Source organism: Atractosteus spatula, chromosome 9, assembly GCF_055471065.1.
Source record: "Atractosteus spatula isolate fAtrSpa1 chromosome 9, fAtrSpa1.hap1, whole genome shotgun sequence".
NCBI lineage: Eukaryota > Metazoa > Chordata > Actinopteri > Semionotiformes > Lepisosteidae > Atractosteus > Atractosteus spatula.
The window spans coordinates 47,724,627-47,738,937 of NC_142714.1; the positions used below are offsets into that span (position 1 = coordinate 47,724,627).

The 14,311-nt window shown below is 47.9% G+C and overlaps 2 protein-coding genes across 18 annotated transcripts in view; one reads left to right on the forward strand and one right to left on the reverse strand.

Annotated features, from left to right (window-relative positions):
* The first annotated feature begins 272 nt into the window (after positions 1–272).
* On the forward strand, positions 273–5,924 carry pofut4 (protein O-fucosyltransferase 4). Of its 2 annotated transcripts, none has more exons than XM_088924454.1 (4): positions 273–344; positions 2,254–2,944; positions 3,523–4,145; positions 4,953–5,924. In XM_088924454.1, exons 2-4 carry the CDS (start codon positions 2,267–2,269, stop codon positions 5,098–5,100), a joined length of 1,449 nt encoding a protein of 482 aa, XP_088780580.1. In that variant the 5' UTR covers positions 273–344; positions 2,254–2,266; the 3' UTR covers positions 5,101–5,924. The 2 variants fall into 2 exon arrangements, with proteins under 2 accessions (XP_088780580.1, XP_088780581.1); XM_088924455.1 differs by lacking the exon at positions 273–344 and adding an exon at positions 1,609–1,619.
* Positions 5,925–5,929: 5 nt separating this feature from the next.
* znf185 (zinc finger protein 185 with LIM domain) overlaps positions 5,930–14,311 on the reverse strand; it is a 31,159-nt gene continuing 22,777 nt past the window's right edge. For 14 of the 16 annotated variants that reach the window (XM_088924449.1, XM_088924438.1, XM_088924448.1 and 11 more), the window contains 12 exons: positions 13,921–13,995; positions 13,622–13,693; positions 13,480–13,533; positions 13,029–13,106; positions 12,766–12,810; positions 11,715–11,774; positions 10,338–10,412; positions 10,064–10,141; positions 9,672–9,743; positions 8,740–8,842; positions 7,720–7,818; positions 5,930–7,417 (listed from right to left, as the gene is read on the reverse strand). In XM_088924449.1, the coding sequence (XP_088780575.1) occupies positions 7,720–7,818; positions 8,740–8,842; positions 9,672–9,743; positions 10,064–10,141; positions 10,338–10,412; positions 11,715–11,774; positions 12,766–12,810; positions 13,029–13,106; positions 13,480–13,533; positions 13,622–13,693; positions 13,921–13,995 (811 nt within the window). In that variant the 3' untranslated portion in view covers positions 5,930–7,417. Of the gene's footprint in view, positions 7,819–8,739; positions 8,843–9,671; positions 9,744–10,063; positions 10,142–10,337; positions 10,413–11,714; positions 11,775–12,765; positions 12,811–13,028; positions 13,107–13,479; positions 13,534–13,621; positions 13,694–13,920; positions 13,996–14,311 lie in introns of all 16 variants that reach the window. The other 2 variants (XM_088924447.1, XM_088924450.1) reach the window with 2 other exon arrangements.

A 14,311-nucleotide genomic window follows, 5' to 3' on the forward strand; every position in this document is an offset into this window, starting at 1 on the left:
GTTGTTGGGTTTTTCGCCTGGTGGCCGAAAGGAGGCTGGGTTGAGGTGAAACTGGGTCGCGAAATGTATCCGTGCGCGACATAAACATAATTCTCTGGGATTTACGGAACGGCGATGTGGGTTTCTAAACATTTATGGTCGACCGAGAGGTTCATTTTAAATATTCAAATGTTTCCTCCAGCTAAGCGTAAAAACAAATCCTATTTCAGTGGTTAATCCCCCCTCTTCCCAGTCACTTCCTGCACCACGCTAGCGGGTGGGCACACGTACAGTATACACTACACACTACACACAGTCGCCTCCAGAGGCGGTCCAAGCAATTTTTATGCTTCCTTCTGGAAACGGTAGGATGCATATTTTTGGTATCTTTATGAGTTTACTCGTTTCAAATGTATCTGTCACTTTGTGTGTGTGTTTTTTTTATTGAACTCTGTGCTGGTCAGTCTGCGGGAGGGATAGCGTCTCGCCCAGTGATGCGATGTGAGATGTGTACGTGGACATTAAAAACGGAAACGGGGGAAGTTTCCTAGCCCTTTTACATCCACGATTCCCGCAGTTTGGAAAATGTTTTTTCTCTTGTTAGCTAAGTACAATACGGGGACTCGGTTTTCTGTGCGGTAATATGGGTTGTGTTTTAAGTATCTGGGCTTCGTCCTGTCCACACGCTTAGCTAAACGGGATATTCGAGGCATGAGCTTTGTTTTCGTGCAACGAGAAATGTGTATTCGCTTTACCACAACAGAGAAAGTGCAAACATCATCTTAACATTTTTATCACTCAAAGAATTTCCCGGAATAATAATTCATCCAGGCTCCTGTCGTGCAGACGTCTCTTACAAAAGTTTGCCATTCTTTTATTATGCGTTGTTTTCTGTTTAATTTTAGTTTTTGTGAGTCTGATTTTTTAAGTATAAAGAGCTTTGACTTGTTTTGGTATGATACTCGTTTTCTCCCTGTGATTTTGAGATAAGACTTTATTGATCCCGAAAGGAAATTCTCCTGCAGATAAACCAGGACTACTCCACTGGTCGTGCCCAGTGCCTATTCTCTTCCTCGCTTTCCTCATGCTTCCTTACTGCTGTCGCTCCATTCTAGCTCTGTCCCAGCTCCATTTCAGCCCACCTCAGCAGTGTGCTTCTGCCAATCTTCGGTCCCTTATCTCTTCCTTAACCCCCTCCAGCCTTCCGTTTCTCCTCTTCTGACACACTTTCTGTGCCCACAGTTTCTCCGCCCTCTCTGCTTCATGGGGGAACGAACTACCCACAGAAATCAGGCCCTGACCACCCTTCAGTCTGTTTAGACAGCAGCTGAGATCTTCAGACTGGCAGTGTGGTTAGCTTACAACTCTTATTCCCTGTAAACACGGAGGCCATACCATCAGGCTGTGTTTATTGCTGCTTGGTATTGTCAGGGTCATGGTTCCTTTAAAAAAAAAAAACCTCAGCACTCAGGATACAGCAGTACAAAGCAAATTTGTTAGTTTGTTCCACATGAGAAAGGCATATGGCGATTCAAAATTCTTCACACTTGATGCCTTTCTGCACATCATGTCTTGAAGTATTTCCTAAACTGATCAAGATCTACAGTAAGTGAAGTTTTCTTGTGGACAGCAGTTTCAAGGTCAGATAACAAATATTCTTCTTGATTTTTTTAAGTTGCAAAAGGCGAGAGGATTGAACTAACAGGCATATACAGGCAACATGGAAGAGGACTTGTTTAAATCTTGCGATTTAACCTAGTGCAGCATTTGCATCACAGTTCCACTTGAGTTAAGCCTTATTTTTCATTTTTATTACGTTGGGTGTACATGATGGTACACCTTCCCTGATATAAATTTCATATATTTCTTGTAAATCACTCTGAATTAAGTGTGATTAATTCAGACCCAGTCACATATTAATCACATATAATAATCAGAATCGTATATTTCCGACTGCTCATCAGTAATATATAAAGTAATACAGACTAGGACTGTTCTTTGTACTGAGAAAAAGCAGACCTGCTGTTGACTCCAATTTCAGGAGTTTTAGAGGGTAAACGTTTTTTCGACACATGGGTTCACTAGGGCATGCAAGTTCACGTGGGTTCACTGGGACACACATGTTCACGTGGGTTCACTAGGACACGACAGCGATAGACCAAATAGAGTCAGAAGGCCGCCCGTAAGTAGAGTGCTAGTCCATCTCTGTTGACGTCCTGAAATCTAGGAGAGAGTGAGAAGGACATTGGCGGTATCATTGTGTTTGCTTTGCAGAGGGCCAGGAGAGATGAGGAGGGGGTGGGACAGGGCGCCAGGGGTCCTGTGCTTGGCTCTGTCCTGGGCGGCGCTGTGTCGGAGCTGGGAGCCGGCGGATGCAGAGGCGTTCGGGCCGCAGAGCGCGCTGTCGGACGTGGAGTTTGCCGTCGCCGCCTCCTACCGCGGGCCTGGGAACAACGACACCCGGGGCAACAGGGAGCTGCCCATCCTGCTGTGGTGGAGCGCAGGGCTGTTCCCGCACTTCCCCGGCGACACCGAGCGCGTCGACTGCGCCCGCTCCTCCTGCCTCGTGACGCGCCAGCGCAAGGTGCAGCTGCAGCGGCGCACCACCGCCATCATCTTCTACGGCACCGACTTCCGGGCCTACGAGGCGCCCCTGCCTCGGCTGCCCCACCAGACGTGGGCGCTGTTCCACGAGGAGTCGCCCATGAACAACTACGTCCTGTCCCACACGCCCGCCATCCGCCTCTTCAACTACACTGCCACCTTCAGGCGGGAGTCGGATTACCCCCTGACCCTGCAGTGGCTGCCCTCTCTGGAGTACCTGCTCCAGCCGCCCGCCGTCTCCCTGCAGGAGAAGAACCGCTGGCGCCGGGCCGGCTTGGCGCCGGTCCTGTACATGCAGTCCCACTGCGATGTGCCCTCTGACCGGGATCGCTATGTCCGGGAGCTCATGAAGTACATTGAGGTACCGCCCTCCGGGACCCCTCACTCTCACACGCATTCCACGGCACCGCGACAGAGACCGCAGCGTCACACTTACAGGCCCATTCTCTTCGCTCCACGCTCCATAAACACGCGCCTTCTGCAGTCGTGCCGAATTAACGGACCCTTTGCACGAGCGTGCACACACACTCGGATCCAAACTAAATATACGCAGGCCCAAATGTGCCGCTTGCCCTAGAGAGAATACAACTGCAGGAAAGCACAAAACGGAGCAGACAACAGCACATCTGTATCTGGGAGATTGGGCGGGTTGCAGGGTCTGAAGCAGAGGGTCTCGCAGACAGAAATGATATTTGTAAGACGTGGAAGCACCGCAGGAAGGTGCTTTTTCGGGAGTGCTTATTTTGAAGAGTTAGGATTCTTCATAAGATTAATACCCTGTATTACACATGTGCTGTAGAATATATACCTTCTCCCTCCTTGCTTCCCTGGTCCCAGAAACAATCCCTTTTACACTGTGTCCCCACTCAGTTTCGTGTTGCTCCAATGCGAACACAGCCCCGGATGGGTGAGTGTAGCATCTGCCTCATCTGTTCCCAGGTCGATTCCTATGGGAAGTGCTTGAACAACAGGCAGCTGCCGGAGCGCTTGGAGAACACGGAAACAGCGACGGGCGAGGACAGCGAGTTCATGAGCTTCGTGTCGCGGTACAAGTTCCACCTGGCCCTGGAGAACGGGATCTGCCCCGACTACATGACAGAGAAGCTCTGGCGGCCCCTGCACTTGGGTTGCGTGCCGGTGTACCGTGGCTCGCCCTCGGCGTCCGACTGGCTGCCCAGCCCGCGCTCCGCCGTGCTCGTGGACGATTTCCCCTCGCCCCGCGCCCTGGCGGACTTCCTGCGGCAGCTGGACGCCGACGACGCCGCGTACGCCCGCTTCCTGGAGTTCAAGCGTCCCGGTGGGGTCGCCAACGCGCCGCTGCTGGAGGCCCTGCGCGCCCGCGAGTGGGGGGTCAACGACATGACCAAGCCCAACTACCTCAACGGCTTCGAGTGCTTCGTGTGCGACCGGGAGAACGAGCGGCTGGCCGCCCAGCGCGCCCACCGCCGCGCCCCCACCCGTGTGCCGCCCCCCCCACCCCACATCGCCAGAAACTCCCACATGGGCTGCCCCCTGCCCACCCCCGGCTATGGCCAACCGGAGGACATCGCCCAGAATGACAGGTGAGCCAGGCTGGGCTGCCCGCAGATCATTGTGTCCGCGAACTCCCTACAGTCCCAACCCTGGGAGCATCTGGGCCTCCTGATCACGGGTTCAAATCCCAGGTGAGGATGCCACCACTGCCCCTTGGAACAATCTGGCACCCAGGGTGCTCTAGGGCTCCCAGCTATCCAAATTGGTCCCAAAACTGTATGTATAAAAATTACATAGTTGTAACCACTGAAAAGTCATTTTGATAAGAGATTTCATCAATGTAAAACAAAAATCCATTTTTAGAACCTAAGTAGTCCAGTCCAGGATTACAGTGAGCCAGAGCCTAACCCAGCTAACAACAGGCCCAAGGCAGGGTAAAGCCTAGACCGGGACTTCAGGGCATCTCAGGGCACATACGCACATGAATGGTTCAGAGATGACAATTAACGTAGACAGCAAGTCTTCAGCTGTGACAGGAAACCAGGACACCCAGCAAAAACCTATGTAAAAGCAGGGAAAACATTCAAACTCCTCGGAGAAGGCAGAATTAACCTGATTAACCTGTAGTATTAATCAGAATAATATGTTTTGTTACAGGGACAGGTCAGTAACAGGTATGAAAACTGAACAGTTTACTATGTAATAAATTATACGCTCACAGGTGAATTCCAGAAGATCAGTGTGTTTGCTTTGATGATGAGAGCTGGCAGTAAATTCTGTTTGGTGCATTTCTGATATATGTCTTATCCATGGCTCTGTGCCCTGCTTGGGGTTGTAGGTGCAGATTTCCAGAACATGCTTGTGAATAATCAGGGTGGCGTGTGTGTGTTTTGCAGCTGGGCACAGATGTGGCTACAGGACTACTGGCAAAGCCTGGACCAGGCAGAGGGCCTGGAGTCTCTGATCCTCCACAATGAGTCAGACCCCTCGCTCCTGTGGCACCACATCCACCAGCTGGCGGTGAGGAGGGCGGGGCACCACTGAGGGTCCACTCGTCCCTGCAGAACACCCACACTGGATTGCCAACCGGAGCGAGAAGGGAGGACACAATGAGGTCTTTTCAGAACTTGACCAACTTCGTTACCAGCCTGATTATGCTGTACAAACTGTCCTGCTTCCAGCCAGAGATCTGTTTAATCACACAGCACAGTGCTGCTTGGGCCTCTGCCTGAGCCAATCTAGAGCTCTTTCTGTGAGCTTGTTTTATACCAGTGGTGCCCAAGCTTCTGAAGAACGAAGAGGAGCTGCGAGTGTCCCCTCTAGCTGGGAACAGCAGAGCCGATCTGTGTGTCCAGAAACAGCAGGGGTCATTGCACCTAGCTGGGCTCTGCTGCAGAGTGCCTGCCCAGGGATGTCTCAAAGCAGGCGAAGTTAAGTATCAACACCGTACAGCAACAGTGCTGTGATGGAACTGAGACAAACCCTTCCAGCTGCTCCCACTATTTATTTGTTTTTATATGAAATGACTTTTTTTTACTCATTTTTGCAAGAGTGGCAGTAGTGCAGTCGGACCTTCAGTGCAAACAGCCCTTGAGAAACTGTTAGCAAGCCAAAGAAATCCTATGGACCTAATCCAGTAATAAGATGCCACAGAACATTTCAGCTGCACAGTTTTAGCAGCACAGTTTTTTTTAATAACATTATGCTGTAATGTCAATTTTGTAATCCATATTAACTAACTACTTAGTCCAATATGGGGTCACGGAGACATATAGCCCATGTATAGTTGAAAAAGATGTATTGTTTTTACACACATGCAAATAAGCGTATTATTTTTTGTAATGTGAAAATTAAAGGACTCCCTTGTCAGATGGTTTGTTGAACACAGTTTATTAATACACACCCCCAATCCTTATTAATGACACACACAGTGGATACAACTGAATAAGAGGGGGTCGGGCAGCTGCAGAGCTGCTACACTGCAGCACTGCAGTACTAGAACCCTCCTCTCCCTAGAGTGCAGCACTCAGCTCCTGTATAGCTCACCACTAAAGTCCCCTGTTTATTTTCTAACAGCATGCCTCCCTTTAAGATGCAATTAGTACTCATTGTGCCTTCCCTAGACCCCAGTATAACTTATTCATGAATAGAGGATCAGCTCTTGAATATATATGTTTTGTAGCATTATTAAACACAATTACTTAAAATATCACGATTACTACACACGACTTACTTCTCTGTTCTGTTGAAAAGAATACTGTTCAGTAACTTAATAACAAAAACCCTAGGCACTTATATCCATAAACTGCAGGACTGAAATGCAAGTTACTTGGGCTCAGAGGTTAGTGATCACATTCTCCTGGAAACTCTGCCTGAGGAACTGAGCAAGCTGATGTGAGGTGACAAGCAGCTTGCTTCGTTTCAGAATTAGCAGCGTCTTAACAGTTTTAGGCGGGAAAACAAAAGCACGTTTAAAGGGTCGTTCATGAGGTAAACCATCTAAAAAGCAGCACGTTACTCATGTCATGGCAGACTTCTACCCATTAGTATTTCACAGGCTACATTGCACTGATCAGGTATTGCTTGTACAACTCTGCCATGCTCATATGAGTGCTTTTCACAAGTGGATATTAGTGCAGCAAAGATGAAAAAGAGAAGAAAACTAACAAACCTGTATCTGCTAGCTATGCCTTGTGCGTCATGCAAGGTCTGGTGCAGATGGTTTTTGCAGGCAGAAAGATTTATTTTTTTGTAGAAAAGACATGGAAATAATGCAAGAAAAATGTACCAAGTCTGGTGTTCTGGGGGTGCTTATTTCCTGTACTACACATGTGCTGTGGGATATACACCCCAGTCCCCCAAAGTCCTGGGAGCCCCAGTGAGATATCTGTGCTAATGTTAGTTTTAGGTACGAATGAGCTGGTCACAGGGGAACTAAAGCCAAGGTCCATACAGTTAGTGGACATTAACAATTGTTTAGCATAGAAAGGCATCGTGCATAATAAAGACTATATTGACAAGAAATCCAAAACATTGTAAAAAATGACTCTTATCCAAAGAGCTCCTGGTTAGAGCTTTAAGGACAATGGGGCACAGAGCCTAAGATCACCAGTCAGACCCTGAGTTGTTCTTGGGATAAGGCAGCAAGCAGCAGCTCAAGATTCTCGCATCGCTTACACAAGAAGTAAACCGTTTTGAGTGCCTTCTGTTCCTAAATATGTTTTAAAAGTACACACTTGCGATATTCCCATATGAACTAAAACAGTCCTAGTCAAAGTAGAAAGATCATAAAAAACAAAACAAAACAAACAAACAAAAAAGATGCAAATTGTCCGTCCTGATGCAATTCGGGCTTTCACATCTGTAAAAATGCACAGAAAAAGAGACCATCAGTGTGTTTCAGAAATGTGGCATTTTGTACACGTGAGATTCCCAAAACAGGGCTCCTGTCCCGGTGGCAGGAGGGAGGGTGGCAGTCACCAGTCTGGATTGGTTCTGAAGAGCTGGGGCAGAGGACTGAGGGCCCGTGTCTGTGTGAAGCTCAGGTTTGTGTGTACTCTTATTCGTAGTGCTTCCATCTCCTCCAGGAGTTTACGAAACCGTGGCCGGAGCTGGCAAACATCTCACCTCCCACCTTACCCCTCCCACCCTCAAGTCTCATACCTAGATCACATTTTCGTAGCAGCTGCTGCAGTGCACCACCTCCCCGTGCAGAAACATGCTCCCCAGCAGGTCTCCCATCGGCTTGCTGCAGACTCCACACTGCAACGACACAACGCAGGTCAGGGCTAGAGACACCTGTCAATGCAACAAGCATCAGTGGCACAGCCAGGATATATTATAGTTGGGATGGCAGGAACAGCTATGAGGATGGCATTTTTAAATGATATTATTTGCCCTCTAAAATAGGGCAAATAAAATAGGATGTATTACTAAAAGGTGTATTACTATTCACTGCCTCTTCTGCCTCTTCTGCTTTTTGCTCCATTTTAGATTTCTTTTAGGGACATATTTGCAAAATAAATTGTCAGATAAGATTTGGTATTAGTATCAACTCTGCACCAGTTTCTGAATTTCAGAACTGCCATCTTTCGGATGTGTCATCTGAAGTATAACTAACTGGGCCTCTACATAAGGAAGAAATTGTCACTGTGGGCTGGTCCAATGGTGCCCCTCCCACTGTGGGTGTGTCCAGTACATAGCCACTCCCACTGTGGGTGTATCCAGAACAGTGCCACTCCCACTTCAGATGGGTCCAGTAGTGTCACTCCCACTGTGGGTGTAACTGAAAGTGTCATTCTCTTGTCTCTGTTCAGTCAGGAACAGCGAGCTGAATGAGAAGAGGCTGCAAGAGGTTTTGGTGGCTGAAGTTATCAGAAACATTCCCTTTAAAGCAGGGCATTTTTGACACTCAGGACTGACCAAAAAAACAATTAAAATTAAAGTCTAAAAAAGCAAGTAGATCAATTAAGTAATTTAGCACTATGGATGCAGAGCAAAGTTGGGATGTAAGCCAGCAGACACACTGTGTCTCCAGGACCAGAGTCGAGAATCACTGCTCTTGGGGTTCTGCTTAGCCTGAAGGTCAGGCGTAGGTTTAAGGATCAGTTTTGAATGTACTGATAGGCTGGGAGCTGTGTCCAGAGGCAGCCAGCTGGGACCGTGTGGCAGACGGAGTGGTACCTTGAAGCAGCGGGGGTGGCAGGAGATATTGAGGTGCTCAACGGTGATCTTGGCATCGTCTCCCACCAGCTCTCCACAGTACGTGCACGGGGTCATCGTGACGCTGCGGGAGACATGCAGAGGTCACAATAGACGCTAGGTGGCATAGCCTTACAGACAGCGTGCTGCAATCTCATTTTTATTGCCTTGGCAGGGAACCTGCCTTCACACCTGCAATCAGTAGAAATCTGACAAACCTAGACAAGCATTATTAAACCAAAAGAAGCATACTAAAAGATGGTATTTTTGCTTAAACAACGTTTTACCCTTTGCTCAGCATCTTCTGGTACAACAGAACATCTAATTGTAACAATGAAGATGAATTCAAGAGGGTTTTGGGGAGGAAGGGGGTCGTGGCAGGTTTCTGAAGCAGAAATCATTTGAGTCTCAGGCCATCAGCCACACTGACATTAAGCAAAATCCCTCACAGACGGCTCTTATCAGAAACTAACCCTGAACAATTTCCACATTCCTGGTCACCACCATTCCAGCGCCAGCAGATCTTATCACCGGTTAAACGTGTATAACTGAGCTTTTACAAAAGATCCTACTGACTCATTTAAAACATTTGGCAGTTATGTAACTCGTAACCAGAGGTACATCGATTTCTTTTTTTTATTATTTTGCTTTTGATGTGTATTGTTTTAGACGTGAAGAGTGCTGAAGAACTTTTCGGCTCCAAAGCGGACAGTGGGGCTATAGCAGTTACACAGCGGCCAGAATGTATAGACTTTACTCAGAAGAAGATGCTACTGCAGAAATCAAAAGTACAGACAGAATAACATGTGGAGACAACAATTCAAACTCCCTGGAGCCCCAGGCAACCAGTGTTATCGCCAGAGGTCTGGCCTCCTAAGTGAGCAGAGCTACAGGACAGGAGCCAGGAGCCTCACCTGCGGTAGGTGGATGTCGGGCTGCTGTAGGCGTAGCTGACTGAGCTGGGCGTGATATCATCAGTGAAGCTTCTGGAAGAAAAGGAGAGGGCATGAGGGATTTGCTGAAGGAGGGGCACCCCATTCATAACAAGTTGCATTCAGTACTCATGACTTCACAATAGTGTGAAATAGCCAGGGCGGGATTCTCAGTATTCTTGAAAGAACTTTCCAGTCACCATGTTCACAATGCAGATACAGTTACAACCCAGATTGTGGTGACACAGAATCCCAAGGTAATTTAGGTGAACTTGTGTTATGGACAAAGGGGTCAGAATCTAAAGACATCGTCAAACCTACCCACACAGATCAGGCAGGCAGTTCCTTATGGTATAAAAGCACAACACAGGTACCTTCTATAGTCACCGATTCCAGAGTTGAGTTTGGACATCTCTGTGGTGTTGACATACTCCTTCACATACACGTAACCCCTGACCAGGACAGAGAGAGAGGCCGTGAGAGAGGGCTACACACGGACAAGACAAGACCAACCTCGTTTTCTTCTTTATTGACATGGAATTATCCACCACCACCATCACCACGACAAGAGCTATGCTGAGACTGAAAAGCAGGGCTCCTGAGGACAGACAGAAGAGATGCGCACTACGCCTCTCTCCTAACACTCACTTCTTGGATTCTGTACTCTCTGGGGAGTCGGAACGGGTGTAGGCAGTCTCCACTGTCCTGGAATACGGGTCAAAACTGAGAGAGGAGAGGAGCAAAGTTACATTCACATGAAGAGTAGTGCAGGCAGCCATCCTTGCACAGCAGGTGATACTGCTGGGTCTTTTTAAATGACCTCCTGAAGATCAGCTTCAGCCTGCAATCTCAAACTAATCGTCAAGCTGCTCTATTGAGATGTATTTGATATCTGAGTCAAGGCTGTCCAGTGATGGTTCTGGAAGCTTTTAATTTCTCTGCAGCTCTTAATGCGCTACATCAGCTCCCTCCGGTCTTCACTGGACAAATTGAACTATTTCTCCCAGTTCTTCAGGTGCTGCTGTTTTGAAGAGACAAGGACTGGACAGCCCTAAATTAAAGAATCAACATAGCTTATGTCTAACTATTGAGCATCTCCCCAATAATCAGAGACAAATATTGTCAGAATACAATCAATTAATTAAATGACAGCATTTTTCTATAATATATTAACATGGAAGAAGTGGTAGCAATACTTATTTTAAAAGCCTCTCAGAACAGATCAGCACTGAATTTCATAGAGCCCTGCAGACTGGGACTGAGCAGACTGAGCAGCGATCTGGGCCCTTCCACCAACACATACACACACAGGAGCAGCATGGGGTCAGGCTCCTCAGTCAGACTCCACCTGCCTGGCAGGTTGGACCAGTCTGGCTGACCCAGAAGGAAGGAACGCTGTTCCACAGGGAGTGGTTCTCTGTCCCACACCCAGCACAGAGAATAGTTTGGATGTTAGTGTCCTGCGGTGCTGACGGTAATGAGAAAGGTATTCACCAGAGCGCTGTCCCCTTTAATTCATTCGCTAGCGTCAACCATGTTAGCTACCACACACTGTACTGAATACTCTATATGAGCAAGGGTTTAGAATGGTATGCAGCAGGCAGAATGCTTTTTTTAAAGTGCCACACATACTGTTCTTCAGTTTGGACTGGAGCAAAAAATTAAAACAGCCCCAGTTTACAGTGGGGGGTCATGTCTCCTGGCACTGCTAGCCGTAAATTAATCTCTCGCCTGGTGTTGTGCTTCTGGCTGGAAGGAGAGTACGGCTCTGTGCCTGCATGTGCTTCCTCCTGCCATTTTTCAACCATTTTTACCCAAACCGCTCAGTATAAGACAACAAACACATTCCCAACACACAACCAACTGATTCTACTTTAATTCAATTTCCCCACTATGTCTGTGACTCCAACCTGCAAGCTGTATGTCTCTTTAAATCTCGTGCCTGCCCTACACCGGTGCAGGGAGTGTGTGTGTGTGTCCGAGTGGGTCAGTGAGGAGGAGACATGCTTTGAATTCCAGGCTCACCTGCTCTGGGGCACAGTGCTCTCCATGAGGCTCTGCGTGGAGCTGCGAGGGCCTGTCTCTCTGTGCAGAGGGGGAGAGAAGACACAGGCTCAGTTCGGAGGTGGAAACACAGCAGCGCTCGGCGGAGTGTCAGCAGCTGTCCCGGGAGAGGTCTGTCCCAGCTTCACGGGCTGCCCTGGGCTGTCAATGGGCTGGCGTCTTTCAGGCTCTGGCTACCCAAACCGGTTGTCTTCTCCCACTGCTGCTGCTGCTGGAGTTGTGTTAAGGCAATGCTCCGAGTGTCGTGAGAAAGTCCTGTCCAGGTGAAGGTTTTGCTGCTCTCTGATCGTGTAATGCCAGAAAGTTGAAGAATGCTTCCCTAGAGACTCGTTCCAGATTCTAAGTCTCTCCTACTCCGTCAATAAGAGGTGTTGTCTATGCGGTGGCCCCACCTCTCCTCAGTGCTCTGACACACAGATACTGTTAACGCTGATATCTCCTAATGTCACCTGTCTATCTGCCTCTGTGTGACTGACAGTGACAGTGTGACTGTCGGTCTCTGACCTGTCTGTCTGTGAAACTGGGTGATACTGTCCATCTGTCTCTGACCTGTCTGCGAAACTGTGATACTGTCCATCCATCTGTGATCTGTCTGTGAAAACTGGGTGATACTGTCCATCTGTCTCTGACCTGTCTGTGAAACTGTGATACTATCCATCCATCTGTGATCTGTCTGTGAAAACTGGGTGATACTGTCTATCTGCCTCTGGTCTGTCTCTCTGTGAAACTGGGTGAGTATCTGTCTCTGACCTGTCTGTCCGTGAAACTATGTGATACTCTCCATCTGTCTCTGATCTGTCTGTCCGTGAAACTGCGTGATACTGTCCATCTGTCTCTGACCTGTCTGTCTCTATGACGCACTGTGTCTGGGGCTCTGTCCACCTCTGTGTGATACCTGTCTGTGACCTGTCTGAAACTGTGTGACACTGTGTGATACTTTCTGTCTCTGTCCTGTCTGTCTCTATGTCGCTCTGTGTCTGGGGCCCTGTCTGAGCCCCAGTATCTGTCTCACCTGATCTCAGTGACAGTGGTGAGAGTCTTGGTCTCAGTGTCCTGGCTGGGGGGGGCAGACAGAAAGAGAATGAGATGAATTTCAGCAAACCTGTTTAACACATAGCAATACAAGTAAGAAAGTACACCTCAAATATATTTCAGTATTTTAAATATACCCTCCAAGGCATGGCAATATTTCAAAGTCATTTTACAATAGAAGTGTCATGTAAAATACATCCTCAGTAGATCTGCTACAGGCCCCGTCCCCTGGTGTGGTTGTACCTTCTGTTAGTGGTCGTTCTGCTGTCAGAAATGACAGGAGACATCCACCTGTCCCAGGGAGAGTCATCCTCTGAGGAGCTGAGACACAGGGAGAGACAGTGTCATCCACCAGGATTCTCATCTCCACTGCATCGTGTGTTAATGCATCCCCCAGGTGATCTGTACTCTGAATTATGGCATTGTAATGCCCTGTATTACATTACACTGTAACACTGTTGTGCTACATTCTGCTTCCCTGGGTGTTCCCCCATTGTACAGTGTTCAGTGGCTTTCTGCTACATTAGACAGTGGTGTCCTGTAGAACATTGCACTTTGTGCTCTACTCACCCACAGAGACAGACAGATTAGATAGAAAACAGATTAGAAAGAGATTATAATATACTGGACAGACAACTAGACAGATTAGATTAGATTAGTTTGGACAGACGGAGAACCAGACGGAGAGAATTACGTTTTCTTGAAGATGACAATGTCTGGCTGGGATTCCTGAGAGGGGTCCTCAGTTCTGAAAGACAGGAGCCACAAAGTCAGATGGGTATGAGACCCTCACCTCTGAAACGAGCCCCTCCATGTGGTCCTGTGGGTGTCTTTACCTGCTGTGGGTGCTCAGAGGCTCCTTCTTGTGGGTCTCATCTGCAAAGCTGTAGGATCGGTACGTACTGAGGCTAAGACAGACAGTCACAGAGAAAGGGAGAGAGAGGGGGGTCTTAAAGAGATAAATCAGAGTGTCCTCCCTCTGTATATCTCAGGATACAATAGTTTTACATCTTTTAAATCTTAAAATAATATAAAACATTTCAGGGATTTTTTTTAAAGAGATCCGTTGTGCAATGGCCTCCTCTTGTTTGTAACTGTGACTATGCTTTCATGTCCTTCCCAGTATCTCCTGTACCTCCGTGTAGTGGTATCGATGGGAATCACATCATCTGCCAGCTCATCCAGGGCCTCATCCGCCTCGCTGTCTTCACTGTGTGCACAAACACAAGAAACAAGTGTCTATATGGCCAATCTTGTATAAATGCCACTCACAGCATTTTTCTATCTCTGTTCCTTGCACACGGCTCATTGCATGATTCTGCTTTTATTCAGCATTGTGGAGTTTCTGCTGCGTTAAGTGGAACTGAGATCACATGACTCCCAAAATCAATAAGTCACGTGATCCTTTGCACCACCCCCTAAGCAAATTCAACTGCTGCCCACAAGTGATTGAAGTAAATGGGGGACCCCCCTTTATCAGCGAAAGACTGCACAAGATTTTCAGAATCATAAGCTACTAGAAGCCA